The sequence below is a fragment of the Leucopleurus acutus genome (assembly GCF_964270905.1).
Source record: "Leucopleurus acutus genome assembly, chromosome: 20".
NCBI lineage: Eukaryota > Metazoa > Chordata > Mammalia > Artiodactyla > Delphinidae > Leucopleurus > Leucopleurus acutus.
In genome coordinates, this window is record NC_139162.1 from 53,077,643 (window position 1) to 53,092,585 (window position 14,943).

General features: G+C 54.3%; 1 protein-coding gene across 1 annotated transcript; it reads right to left on the bottom strand.

Moving 5' to 3' along the window:
• Positions 1-1,094: 1,094 nt before the first annotated feature.
• On the bottom strand, positions 1,095-14,185 carry SYT3 (synaptotagmin 3; the record flags this gene model as incomplete). Its single annotated transcript, XM_082863479.1, has 9 exons — positions 1,095-1,206; positions 1,371-1,439; positions 3,638-3,770; positions 3,869-4,040; positions 4,303-4,423; positions 6,837-7,055; positions 7,512-7,899; positions 10,137-10,662; positions 14,035-14,185. 8 exons carry the CDS (start codon positions 14,183-14,185, stop codon positions 1,374-1,376), a joined length of 1,776 nt encoding a protein of 591 aa, XP_082719605.1. The 3' UTR covers positions 1,095-1,206; positions 1,371-1,373.
• Positions 14,186-14,943: the final 758 nt, after the last annotated feature.

Consider the following 14,943-nt stretch of genomic DNA (forward strand, 5'->3'; position numbering starts at 1 on the left):
TCTCTGTTTTCTGCAGCTGAAGGCATGATGGCAGACGCAGAAGCCGCAGTTCCAAATGGCCGTTTATTACCACCACAAAGACCTGCCTGAGAATGAAGTCAATAAAGGACAAAGCAGAATCACTCGAACACCTGGATCCAACCATGCCTGAAGTCCTTCTGTGCCCTCAGACTTCCCTGGATGTCTTTCCATGCTGCTTGTGGCTTACAGTAGTTTGGGTTGCCTTTTAAAATATTAATTAATTAATTTTTGGCTGCGTTGGGTCTTTGTTGCTGTGCGTGGGCTTTCTCTAGCTGCGGCAAGCGGGGGCTACTCTCTGTTGCGGTGTGCGGGCTTCTCATTGCAGTGGCTTCTCCTGTTGCAGAGCACGGGCTCTAGGCGCGCGGGCTCAGTAGTTGTGGCACATCGGCTTAGCTGCTCTGCAGCATGTGGGATCTTCCCGGATCAGAGCTCTAACCCGTGTCCCCTGCGTTGGCAGGTGGATTCTTAACCACTGCGCCACCAGAGAAGCCCCTGGGTTGCATTTTGTGTCCTATAATCACAGTGGTCCTGGCCAATGTGAAATTTAGAAAGGCTCAGATAAATCAATTAAGTTGCCAAAGGTCACCCAGGCAGCGAATGAAACATTTGTCTGGATGCAGAGCCAGGATGTTCCAACCCAGCTTCCCGGTCCCAGAAAGGACAGGAGCCCTAGATGGAGTGAGACCCACGGTATGTGTTTATTCTGGTATTGATAGCAGCAGCAGTGGGGGGACTGGCCAGACGGGGGATGTGGTGAACAGAAAGGGTAGACACAGCTGTGCGTGTGTCTAGGGGAACACGAAGGATTGGTCTGTTGACATTCACGGTGAGAACAAGGGTTAGGACGCCAAGTCTTGTACAAACAGCAAAGAGACACAGAGACAGACAGAGGTTTGGGGAGGGGGAGGGGTCCCCCAGACATGCACGGCCCCTCGCCTGGATGGGGAGCCCCGGGGAAGGGAGGACAGACACAGTGGAGACTGGATGCCCCCCACCCTGAAACAGGGAGCTGGGCCCGCCTGCCTTCCATCCCCACGCCTCCAGGGGTAGAAGGATGGGCAGGCCCAGCACTGCCCCGCACCACGTGGCTCGGACGTTATGGCTTCGAGGAGATGAATTCACAGTCCGGGCAGGAAGGGATGGGGTCCTGAGGGGGCCTGGTCCAATCCTGAGCTTAGGCCAGACCTGCAGGACCGGGCAGGGAGGAAACGTCAGTGATGGCAGAGAGCAGGCCCATGACCTGCTATAGTTCCGTCACCACCCCAGGGACCCAGGAATCCCGGTCCTATGTCTCTCCATCCTCAGACCCAGGAGTCCAGCCCCTCCCACCCCCGGTCTGGGTTCCTTACCCCTCACTCTGAGTTCTCTTTCTCTGACAATCCTTTGCTGCCTTTTGTGAAGCTGGTCAAAGTCTTTTCCTGAAAGGGGAAATCCAGAAGGCTCAGGAGTGAGGGACAGAGACAAAACAGTTGGTAATAATCAATCTAATAAGACATCAAACCTGTTTTCTTTTTTTTTTTTTTTGGTTGTGACTTGCGGCTTGTGGGATCTTACTTCCCCAACCATGGATTGAACCCTCGCCCTCGGTAGTGAAAGCGCAAGTTCTAACCCCTGGACTGCCAGGGAATTCCCTGTTTTCATCACTTACAGTTCTCTTTTTTGCCTGGCTCTGAAGTGATGGGACAAGTGGTACAACAGTCCCATTCTACAGATGCAGAAACTGAGACACAAAGAAGCAGTCAGTGGAAATGTGAGGAGAGATGAGGATACTGGGGTGATGGGGAAGACCCTGCAGGGCCTCTGAGGAGCTGAGACCCAGTCCTGGGGGTGCCGTGGAGCCATGGGAGGGCTGAGCAGAGAAGGGGCAGGGTCAGCTCTGGGAGTAGAAAGATGCTCTGGGGCCACATAACACTACTGGCTGAAAGTCAAGGTCAGGGCCAGACCCTGCTGGGGTTCAGGTCCTCTCTGCTTCCAGAGAAGTTTGTGAATAAATGAGTGAGTGAATTAGAAGAGTGAGTGATGGAAGGACGGAGAAGCTGCCATCTGTTTATCCAACTACAATCACGGTCTTTTCAAAACTCACATCTGAGTTCTGTGCTCAGCCCTTTAAGTCCCCCCACACCCCCAACCAGGAAAAAAGTCCAAAGCAGGGCCAGACTAGTCAATTCCAAGTGAGGAACTGACCCCTAGTGTCAAATTTAAGTTGCATCCAAACTCAGCAGTCAAGATAAATGCTATTGTAATGCAATTAAAAAAAAATCAAAATGAGGGCCAAAAAAATCCATGATGAGCAAAATACAAATTTTAAATAAAAGCCAGTCCTGTGCCATTTTAAATAAATTTTAAATGAAACTTGTTTTATTTAAAATTTATTTAAAATTAAAATTTATTTAAATTGTAAATAAGGGCCAGTTCCTGGGCTCAAGAACTGGAGATGAAAGGAGAAATATACACCTGATTTTTCTGTATTTAAAATTTTTTTTTCGTGGCATATTAAAATAATTGAGAAAATACTGAAAAAAAAAAGAAGAGTAAGTGTATTGAAATTCACATTTTCTTAAGTTTAAATGTTTAGTTTATACCCTAAAAAGAATTCAGTATAATTTTACTTTCTTGGCTTTAGTGACAGCAAATTCATCAATAGCTTCAAAAGCTACTTCTTTGCTTTTTCTTGGTTTCAAATGAGAGAACCACGTTTGAAAATTTCTCTTGACCAAGTAATGATCTTAAATTTTTAATTTAAAAATTGTCAGGCTGGTTCTTGCGTGACCCACAAGGCCTCTTGGGATCTGCTCGTACCCCTTCTTTGTCTGCTCTAGGCTCACCGCTGACATCAGCCTCCTCGATGATTCCGAGGAACAGGAACGGGCAGCCTTGCCCTCTCCCTACAATCTTCTTCACCTGAGCCCATTCCTTTTCAACCTCCAGGTCTCTGCTCAAATGTCACCTCCTCCAAGAAGCTCTCCATGACCCCCTAATCTAAAGGGCATCCTCCATCCCCCATCCCGATTCCCTCTACCTCCCAGAAGCCCTCCATGACCCCCTAATCTAAAGGACATCCTCCATCCCCCATCCCGATTCCCTCTACCTCCCAGATTCCAAAACGTTTTGGACCACAACTGACAGGGAGAAAAATAAATTAACGCTATGATCCTTGGTTTGCTGCCCTGTGAAAATGTCTGTTCTGTTCTATTTCAACTTTATTTTCTTATTCATTTCAATTTTCACAGCCTGCTTTAAATAACAAATAAAGAAAACCCCGCTCTTATTTTATCACCTAGTGTTTTCCTTTTGTTTGGGACTTAGCACCATGGGTAATAATAATAATAGTAGCTGACTATTTACTGAGCCCTTACTAAGAGGCAGACACTTAGTCCTGCATTAACTCACTGAATCTTCACATCTACCCTAACAATAGGTGTTATTAACCGTCCCATTTCCCAACAGAGGAAATTGAGACACAGAGAGTTCAAGTAACTTGCTCTAAATCACACAGCTAGAGATGGTAGAGCGGGGGTTCGAACCTACGCTGACTCCACAGCCCACAGAAACGTGACGCGTTGCGTGAGTGAAGGGGCAAACGCGGTGGGAGGGACGTCGGGTGGCGCCCACGCACCTCCACCAGCTGGTGCCAGTGCTCCACGGGCTTGCGCGGGTTGGCCAGCATCTCGGCCCAGTGCTCGCGGCCGTGGGGGTCGGCGGCGTCGGGACCCACGCGGCACACGCCGATCACCTCGTTGTGTCCGATGCTGGGGGTCAGGGGTGGGGGGTCGGTGAGCACCTGAGAGGGAGGGAGGCAGGCCCGGTCCCGCCCCCCGCCCTCACCACGCCCCCCCCGCACCCTCACCAATCATAGTCCACCACCGCAATGCTGAGCCCCACGTTCTCCACGCTTTCGGGGGCCACGTCGAAGACCAGCGCCTCGTTGTACGTGGGGTTCAGCGTGTTCTTCTTGATCGAGGTTTTCCGCTTCTTCAAACGCCGCCCCTCGCTGATCAGAGAGGCCTTCACGTAGGGGTCTGGGGGCGGTTGTGGAGAGCACTGAACCTCGACTTCCTCAGACCCGACTGTGGACCCCAGACCCCTCTTCTCCCAGACCCAAGGTTCTGGATCCGCAGCCTTTTTCCCCCCAGCCCTTCCTCCCTCAGACCCAGGGGTCCAGGCCCCCGGCCCCTCCTCCCTCAGACCCGGGATCCAGGCCCCCCCAGCCCTTCCCCCCTCAGACCCAGGAGTCCCAGCCCCTCCCCCCCCTTCAGATGCCAGCGCCTTCCCGGAACCCACCTGAGAAGCCGGTGAGGTCCATTGCTTTGAGGTTAGAGGCTTTGATGATGGTCACGGTGAGGCGCCCGGCGGTGGGGAGGTAGCAGAGCGAGAAATTGAGCTCCCCAAGATCTGCCTTTTCCTGCAGTTGGGGAAAGAGGGTCAGTGACGCCTTGCCTCAGCCTCCCACTGTCTCTCCCTGACTTTCTCTCCCATCCCCAGACTCCAGCTGTCCTCTCACGTCTCCAGGGCTCAGGTTTCTGATCCACTTAACAATCTGACTTCGGGCCAAACCTGGTAACTCCTCGGCCACAGCTGCCTGCCACCCACCGTCAAAGCCTATTTGCTCTGCAGGGAAGACTGGAAGAGGCATGGGTGGGGGGGAGAGCGGGAGAGAGCAGGAGAGGGACAGAAAGAGGGAGAGAGAGAGAGAAGAACACGGTGAGAAATAGACTGAGACAGAGATGCAAACTCTGAGAGATACAGTCAGAAAGACAGACCCACAGAGTTCTAAAGTCAGAAAGACCAAGAGGAGAGCGGGGTGGTAGAGATCCAGACAGGGGAGCACAGAGGGGGTGGGTAGGAGGAAGAGGGGCATAGACTCAGAGGGAGCACCGAGGCCTGGGAGGCGACAGAGTCCCCAAGGGGCAGGACTAGAGATCCAGAGAGGGGAACAGAGACTCGGTGGGGGGTATGGACACCCAGAGAGAGTGACAGAGACCCCGAATGAGAGGGGAGGGGAAAAGACCCAGAGAGAGAGAGAGAAACAGAGGCAGAGACCTACTTCGAGAAAGGGACAGAGATCCAGAGACAGTGGGGCAGACAAAAGACACAGAAAGGTCAGTCTTAAGACAGGAGACAGCCAAGAACCAGACAGAGGCTACAAGGAAGGCAGACCCTTCGCCGTGACACACACAGATGGCCCTGGAACAGTGGCCAGAGCTAGGGGACCTATGACCCGCCTGTCCCATCCTTCAGTCTCGTCTCGGCCCCTCGCCTCCCAACCACACTGTTAGGAGCCCAGGTCCCTAGACTCCCCACTCAGTCCCCTGAGGCTTTGCCCAGGCTGTTCCCTTGGCTTAAATACCCTTCCTCCCCATCTCCTCTCGGCCACCAAGCCGTGGCTTAGCTGTCACCTCTTCCCACAAGCTCCCAGATTCCCTGCAGCCCTGAGCAGATGCTCCCACTGCGTGTCCCCATAATGCTGGCCCCCTGACAGCAAACTGTGTGACAACTTAGACCCACAGCTCCCGAGGTCTTGATCCTGAAAAAAACAGGTGTTGCAGGAATGCATGAATAAATGAAAGAATGAGCGATACCTGGAGCTCTCAGGAGGCGGAGGGAAAAGGAGACGTGACAAAAGGAGACAAAGATGGGTGCAGGAGAGTGCCTTCGGGCGGGGCTGCCTCAGGGAGTGACAGGGAGCGGGGCTAGGTGGGTCCGGGGTCAGGACCCTACAACTAGGCACGTGGTTCTCACAGGCTGGGCTTGGGGGACTGAGCAGGCAGGCTCTGGAGGGTCCAGCGAAGGGTACTTTAGGAAGAGCCATGGGCACCTGGTTCAACCGTGTCATTGTACATATGGGGAAACTGAGGCTCAGAGAAGGGAAGGACCTCTAGTAGGGCCATCAGGTGGGCAAAACCAGCCCTCTTGTGATATGAGGACAGGGCTCACCCAGCCCTGACACACACAGCTACCCCGGATTGGCAGAGAGCTGGAATGTTGGGAAACCCACAGATTGGAGCTGAGAGGGCTGAGGAGTTGGGAGGGTGTGAAGTTTGGGGCGTGGAGGGGGTCAGGATACCCAACGAAGACCTAGGGGCTGGGTTTGGGGAAGGATTGGATATACAGGAGAATGAGGTTGTAAGAAATGAGGAAGGGGCCCATGGGGGGTGTTGGGGGAATTGGGGAGATGTCAGGATATTGGGGATCCCAGTATGTCTGAGGCTTGGGGCATCAGGCTATCAGGATTCTAGTGGAGACCATGAAGAGACAGAGGATTAGATTATATTCGAGAATCTGAGAGTCAGGGGTTTGAAACAAAATGTTCAGAGTTCAGAGGGGTTGGGGTAGTTCAGGAAGTCTGGGAATTGGAAAATTGGGAGATTGTGAGGGGAAGGAAGTTGGGAAAACAAAAGGAACTTTGGGCTTGGGAAGTTGGAGGGTCAGGAATCTAGGGCCAGTGGGCAGAAGTCAGGGGGTCATGGCATGGAAGTTTGACAAAGCTGGCCGGTGGGTATATGGGCGTCTATTATAGTTTTCTCAATGGTTACCATCAGATGTCAAGGGGGTGGGGGGGTGAGGTGCTGGTGTCAGAAGTTGGGAAACCTGGGGCCCAGTTATGATATTAATAGTTGACAAAGTGCGGATGGGGAATGGGGGTCCATTATATCGGTCTCTATTCTTGCTTGTACGTTTGCAATATCTTACAACAAAATAAAGCTAAACAGAAAACTCCAGGATCAAGGAGTTACAAGGTTATGAAGTGGGGGGCAAGGAGATGGCAAACTGAGGGGTCCCAGGTCCCCGGGCTGGGGGATGCAGCAGCCACTGACCGAGCCGCCCTCCACGACGTCCCTCCACAGCGGGCGGCCGGGGGGCCGCTCAGCCAGCTCGAGGAGGTTGTCCAGAACCACCTGGCCGATGAGGTCGTGCCGGGAGAAGCGGTCAAAGTCATAGACGCTGAAGTGCAGTTTGCGCTGGGCCAGCTCAGCCAGGGGCACGGAGAACTGAAATGTCTCATTGAACACGGGGTTCAGGGTCTTCCTGTGTACCTAGAGGGGGTGGGCGACGAAGGGAGACAGACACTATGCCCACCAGCCCCTCCTGCCCGGGACCCAGATGTCTGGACCCCTACCCACTCCTTCCTCAGACCCAGGAATCTGGAACCCCAGCCCCTGCCCCCTCACACCCAGGATCCAGGCCCCCGGCCCCTCCTCCGTCAGATCCAGGATCCAGGCCCCCGGCCCCTCCTCCCTCAGACCCAGGAGTCCCCGCCCCTAATCCCTCCTCCCTCAGACCCAGGGGTCCAGGCCCCCAGCCCCTCCTCCCTGGGACCCGGATGTCCAGCCCCCAACCCCTCCTCCCTCAAACCCAGAGTCCAGGCCCCCAGCCCCTCCTCCCTCAGACGCAGGAGTCCCCGCCCCTAATCCCTCCTCCCTGGGACCCAGGAGTCCCGGCCCCCGGCCCCTCCTCCCTGGGACCCGGATGTCCAGCCCACCACTCCGGACCTTGGTCTGAAACTTTTTCTTGCGGTCAGGCAGCAGGTAGATCTTGACGTAGGGGTCTGAGAAGCCATTGGAGTCCTTGGCCGGGAGGTCCAAGGCCTGCAGGATACGCACCACCAGCTGGTCGGAGCCGTAGAGGTACCTCAGGGCGAAGCTGATGCGGCCGCAGGGCGCCCCCGCGCCGGCCTCTCCGGAACCTGGGGCCCCGCCGCCTCGCCGGCCGCCGGGTCCAGTGCCCTGGTACAACTCCGGCTTGATCTGTCCGATGAGCTTGGCTTTCTCCTCGCCGCCTGGTAAGGGTAAGGGCAGGGCGGGCGGCCGCTCCTCACTGCCCGCATCCGGCTGGGAGCTCAGGGTCTGTTGGGTGAGGGGCCGCGGCAGGGCCGGGTACCTGCGGGGTGGGGAAGACAAGGTGGCGTCAGTGGCTCCGATCTTCGCTGCAGCTGAAGACCTGGGAGGCTCCTCCCTGCCTCTTCCCCAAACCCCATTGCCAGGCGCACACAGATCCCCACCTTTGCCCACTGTGACCTTGAGCGAGGCACTTGAATTCTCTGACACAGTTTCCCCATCTGTGTGAGGAGGGTGACCTATCCCCCTTTCTAAGCTAGCTCCCCCCCAGGCCTGGGCTTGCACCAGCCTCTAGAAGCCTCCTTCTGACCTCAAGGGGTGACCCAGAATAGCTTCTCTATGGACCCCTGGGGCCTCACACAGCCCAGACCCCCTGGTCCTGCACCTGCCCTTCTCCAAGTCTCCCTAACCCGTCCTAAGTCCCAGCCTCATGCTCTCCCACCTGACCATCGCTCCCCCTTTCTTTCTGTCTCAACTTCCTTTTCTGGCTGTCTGTGTTTGTAGAACACTCTGGAAGCCCAAAGCTCTATCCTTAACCCTCTTTGCCATCTTCTCCCCTTCTCACTCACACGCTTTCCCTGGACAAGCTCAGCTGTGCCCCAGGTTTCCACGGCCATCAGCAGCCTGATGTCTGCTAAATCTGTCTTCTGAGCTCCAGCCTGGTTCAGCCCACAGCCTCAGCTGCGCATCAGACACCACATACCCCTCGTGTTCCCTGCTGGGCTCAGTGCCTCCTCCCAAGCCCACTCGCTCTCCCAGTTCCCCAGAATCCACCTAGATTTGCAGGTCAGACAGCTGGGGCCATCGTCATCTCCTCTCTCCCCTGCAATCCTTTCCCTCCCATCTCCTGAATGTCCCCATCCCTGTGGTCCCTGCTCGTCCATCCTCTCCCGCATGGACCATCACACCCGGGCCCCTAGTGATGGGCAGTCATGACTGGACATGGTAGCCCCAGATGCGCTGAGAGGCAGGCATGAGGCTGGGGGAAGTGGGAGGGCACCAAGCCGTGGAAAGGGATGCCGGGTGAGATGCCTTCAGCTACTGAAGGGCCAGTCCCTGCTCCCAGAGTGACTTTGAGGAGGTCATTAACACCCTCTGGGCCTCAGTTTCTTCATCTGTATAATGGGGGAAGGAGGAACTCAGACTGGTGTATCCATCAACCTCTGGAAGGCCTCCCCAGAGACCTCAAACTATATCTTCCATGAGCCCTTGGCCAGCCCACTGGACAAGAACCACCTATGAACCTCTGGAGCCCAAGACAATCCTTCCCGGAGGCAGTTTTCCCTGGACGCTCCCCCGGGCCCCTCCCATTCAACAAGACCCAGATAAGCTCAGGGTCTCCCTCAAACCCACTGCTCTTCCTAGATCCTCTGACGGCCCCACCATTCACCCAATCAACCGCCAGGCCAGACCCCTGGGTGCTGTCCTTACCTCCTCCCACCCCCTTCTACCCACAGCTGTCAACCCCCAGTTCCATCCCTGACTCTCGGCGCCCTGACTCTCTCTACCTCATCTCCTCCTCCACCATCCCCAGTTCAGCCTTGTTGTCTCCTGCCTGGACTCTTGGTATCCAATCTGTCTCTCCAGTCTGTCCCCTATGTGGCCCCAGAGAGGTCTTTCTACCCAGAGCGGACCTCCTCTGCTCACAGCCCTTTGTGGCTCCCCAGTGCCCTAGGACAAGATCCCACCCCCTCAGTCCAGCATTCAAGACCCTGTGTGATCTGGTCCTGCCCACGTCCCCTAGGCTGCTTTACTGCAGCCCTGGCCTGGCTGGATAGGGACAGCTGACTTGGGGACCCACTTCCCCTGGATTGTGAGTGGCGTGAGGGCAGGGCGTGTCTGCCGTGCTCGCCTCTATTCTTTTCCAACACCCAGCTCAGCTCTCGCTCATATTAGGTGCTCGGTGTACATGTACAGAATGATGAACAATGGATGGATGAACTGCAGGTCCCACCACCGGTCCAGGCTTAGGGAGAAAGAGATGAATTGCTTTGTGCCTCAGGGACTCAGGGGTCTAACCTCCATTCTCTTCCACCTTCCTGGTCCCAGAGTCCTGTCCTCGGCCTCCTCCTTCCTCTGGATCCAAGAACCTAGACCTCTAGCCCCCTCCTCCCTCCAACTCAGGAGTCTGGATCCCTAGCCTCCTCTTTCCCCAGGATTCAGGAACCCACACCCCAAGCTCCCTCCTTCCCCAGGACTCATGAGAGCCATGGATGGGAAAGAGACACATAAGAAGAACAGAAGTTCAGAGTGGACCCCCAGCCCAGTAGCCTGTCTCACCTGGTGGTGGGTGCCAGGCTTGTGACCTGCTGATGCGACTGGGCACTGGGCAAGCCCCCACCACTGGGGGGAAGCAGGAGAAGCCCAGAGCCTGCGCCGCCCTCAGAGGGCAGCTCAGGAGATGTCTGGCTCGGTTTGACCCCAGCGGCTACTACAGCAGCTGCAGCCTCTGGATACGAGTCCATGTCCAAGTAGGAGGGCTCTGGGGGGTCTGACCCCCCTAGGCTGCCCGGCTCCAGCAGCTCAGCGAAGGGCGGATGGTGGGCAGTGTGGGCATGGTGGTGTGGGCCCCCCAGCAGGGGATGGCCACCCAGGCCAGCCCCTAGGTGGTGCCCACCGCCGCCTACCAGGCCTGCCAGCCCGACCCCAGGGCCTAGGTCTTTGCGCAGGGGGCCACCGCCCACTGCTGAGCCTCCCTTGTCCCTCCAGGGCACCCAGCACAGCTTCCAGGACACGAAGAGGGAGACACCCAGAAGGACAATGCCACAGAACGTCACGATGACCGACAGCAGGCTCACGGAGATGTCTGGAGAGAGTGAGGACAAAGGTCAGGGGTCAGGGTGGGGTCAGAGTTTATCCTCCCATTGCTGTCCCCAAGAGCTAACCTTTACTATTTGCCACACACCGTCCTAAGCACCCTACATGTAATACTTAGTATAAACTCCACGACTACTCAAGGTCGGTGTTTCTACCTAACCATTTTTAAGATGAGGAACCCGAGAGGTTGAGTGACTTGTGTAAGGCTGCACAGGTAGTCAATGACAGATCTGGGATTTGAGCCGGCAGTCTGTCTTCGGATTTTAATCTTTTTATTCTCTGGATTGCTAGCCCACAGTGACTCTCTGTAAGGGAATACACCATCCGAGGTAGGACGAAGGTTCCCTAAAATGCTAAGAGTTGATCAAGGAGAAAGGAGACTGCATGGCACAGTCAGGCAGGTCAGGGTTCAAATCCCAGCTTGCTGTGTGGCTTTGGGAACATATCTTAACCTCTCTGAGCCTGACAGTCCCCATCTGACACATGGGAAAAATCAGTGCTGCCTCTCATAGTGCTTTTAAGGAATGCAGGGAGTAAATGGTGTGCCGAGCAAGCTGGGGGAGATAATGGCAAACATTTCTTGAGAGGTGACTGTGTTCCGGACACATAAGTGCTTTATACGCATTCGCTTCCTTATGCCTGACAGGCACGCTAGGAGGTTGGCGACATTATTATGCCCGTTGTTATTTTCCACAAAAGGAAACTGAGGCCAAGAGACACGAAGTTACCAAAGACACAGAGTCCTAGAGCCGGAGCAGGGGAGTCAGGATTCGAGTCTGGGCGCCTGGCTTTACCGTCTTCACCATTATGCTACCACGCCTCAATATTTCCCAATAAGTGGTAGTTCGAACATGAATTTTTGTTAGAATAATAAATCTTATTGCTGCTGCCACGTGTATCCAACATCACCGCCACTGCAGCTAACACATTCTGAATGCCTACTATATGCTGATATGCCTTTCAGAGAAACCCAAGGACAGCCCAGATCTTGAACTGAAGGTTTCGGGTTCATTTAGTAATTGGTACCAGGAGTGGGGTTTTTCAAGGAAATGTGAATTTATTTGGGGTTGACTTCCGGGTCTCAGTGAGGTGGAACACAGGGGAAATTCCTGCTCTGTACAGACCATGGGTTATGGGGGGCAGGGGGAGTAGCAGGTAACTAAACCATTGGCAACAAGCTCAGCTGGGTGGAAGGGCTGTGTCACTTCGGGGAGCTCTTGGTGGCAAGGGGGATGTCCTCTAGTCCTGAGTTGCCCAGGGAATCTAAGTCAGTGGCCCATGGTGTTAATCCTCAGGATACTGTGTAACCTAAGGATGACTGATCCTAGTTTACAAATAAGGAAACTGAGTGTCTGAGAGAGAGGACGTGACCCTGCAGGCCCACACGGCGGGCAGTGGCAGAACTCTGAGTTTCCCACCCTACCTCCAACCCCTTAGGGTGCTCCTTTCGAAGTGACCGACATCTACTTAGAGTTCTGGGGGCCTGTTAGAAACCGGAGCAAGGACTTTCTGGCCTCCTGAACATGGAAAGAATGGAGAAAAGGGGGCCATTTTGGAAGAGAAGGGGGAGAAGAATTGAACAGATGCTTTCCCCCACTGTCAGCCTGGCCCAGACCCTCTCCAAGTCAAAACATCAATCCTCCAAACCCTGGCAGACTTCTCACTCCTGTCTGCCTGCACTGGGGAGCCATTTGCGTTGTGCAAGGCAGTGTAGCTGTGCAGTAAAATACTAACCTTTTTGCCCAAAGAAACATTTGGCCCTTGATCAGCTCCTGGGGTGAACCTCTAAGCCCTTGGAATGTCCTGCCCGAGTGTTTTTATTTACCTGAGACACTTGGGCCACATCAGATAGTCTGTGTAACAATGTGATTGATGCTGGGGTCTTTGGGCCACGTGTTATGAGCTTGACCCTTGGAGGGGCTAAGACTAAGTTCAACCACGTGGACAGTCAGCCGTGTCTACATGACAGAGCCCCGGTAAAAACCCTGGACACAGGCTCTGGTGAGCTTCCCGAGCGGGCCCTGCTCTGTGCGTGTTGTCACACATTGTTGCTGGGAGAGTTAAGGGCTGTCTCTGTGACTCCATCAGGACAGGACAACTGGAGGCTCGTGCCTGGTCTCTCCCGCACCTTACCTTGGGCCTCTTCTCCCTTTGCTGAGTTTAATCTCCATCCTTTTGCTGTCATGAAATGTAGCCATGCGTATAACAGCTTTTCTGAGTTTTGTGAGTCCTAGAAATCATTGAACCTGAGGGTGGTCTTGGGATTCCCCATCACTCACAATTGCAGTAGTGTACCAGGCTTCCTGGGGTCAAAATCTGGCTCTCCTGCATACAGGCTATGAGATTCTGAGCGAGCTGCTTCAGGTCTCTGGGCCTCGTTCCTCGTCACTGTCCCATAGACATCCTGCACGCGAGATGCTGAGCCCCGCCCTGGCACTCAGCAAGCGTGACTGTCATTGTAACCTCCCACCTCATGCTTCCTGAAGGTTCTTCACCTGGACGAGGGCAATCATGATATTCCCTAGCTCTCAGAACCATGCTGATTCCTAGCTGGGTTACCTGGAGCCAGTCACTCCACCTTCTGGACCTCAGTTTCCCCCATTGAAAATAGGGATTATAACTATATTTAGTATTTTGTAATAACCTATAATGGGAAAGAATCTGAAAAATAATATATATGAATCACTTTGCTGAATCACTGTAAACCAGCTATACTTCAATTAAAAAATAAAATTAAAAAAAAGAGAAAATAGGGATTATATGTACCACAAAGGGTAGTGGATCTTGTATACTGTCTGGTACACAGTTGGTGCTCAGTAAGTATGTTCCAACATATATTGAATGACCACTGTGCGCCCAGCTTGTTCTTAGCACTCCACATGTGTTATATCATTTGAGTCTCTCAGGTGCCCCATGAAATAGTCACTTTTATGATCCCCATTTTCCAGATGAGGAAATCGAGGCACAGAAGAAGCCATTCATTTCGTAAGTGGGGGAGGTGGGACTTGAACCCAGACAAGTCAGACAGACTGACTTAAGAGCCTGAGCTTCTAAGCACTATGTGAAATGCACAAAGATACCTGAAGGGGGTGTGTGGCAGCAGTGGAGTGGTGGTGAGGGAGGGTGGACAGGAGGCCCACAGGGCAAAATCCAAAAGGTCACAGGTCACACGGATCACAGAGCTCCTTATTCTTAGATCAGAGGTTTGGGGGACCAGCAACAGGCAGGATGGAGGCAAGACTATAAGAGGGACCGGCCCCCTAAGGAACAGAAAGCTGAGCAGGGCTGTTCTGAATCTATAGTGGAAGCAGGGGGCTATAGTGGAAGCAGGGGGGTGGCCAAGACGGCTGGGGGTGCTGACCTGCATCGGGGCCCCGGGGATAGCCTCTGATTCGCAGGTCGTTGAACTCTTGGCACCTGTCACTGGTGTCGGCATCTCGGACCCGCGCACAGAGGTCCGAGACCAGGATGAGTGCCCGACGGCAGAGGTCATCCTCGTAGTCTCCTGACATGGTGGCCAGCGGGTCCTGTTCTTGGGAGGGGCCGGGCAAGAGTGCAGATAGGGAATGGAATGGGGGAGAGGGGTGGATAAAGGGCGGAAAGAGACAGAAAAAGGATAGGCGAGGGGACAGTGATTGGGAGTGGATGGACAAGGGGATGGAGATTAGGGGAGGATTGGACAAGGGAAAAGAAATTAGGGGCCAATGGACAAGGAGGAAGAGACTGGGAAGGCCAGCCAAGGGCAGAGATTAAGGATGCATAAATAAAGGGGTGGACAGACACGGAGACAAAGATTAGGGTTGCACAGATGCAGGGACAGAATTTCGGGAGGGAGAGACAACGGAACAACCACTTCTCATTCGTGCATTCAACAAATATTCACTGAGCACCAACTACGTGAGAGGCACTGTGCCAGCTGCTGCAGATCCAGCAGGGAACAAACCCCGCGCGGTCTCCAGCTTCTTGGTGTCACAATGCAATGAGGGGAGACAAAGAGGAAACACATCAACAAACACGCACACAGAAACACATAGCCCTCAGACTGTGAGAAGTGCTCTAAAAGAAATAGTTGGAGGATGTCTCACAAGGGGACCTGGAGGTGGGCAGTCGGGGGAGCTCTCTGAAATCTGAAGGGTGGGATGGAGCCAGCCATGGGCAGTGGGCAGTGGGGCTGGAGTGAGGAAAAGCATTCAAAGCAGCAGGAATAGCGTGAGCAATGGCCCAGGGTGGGACAGGGCTTGGTAGGTCCAGGGAACAGGAAGGTGTAGAC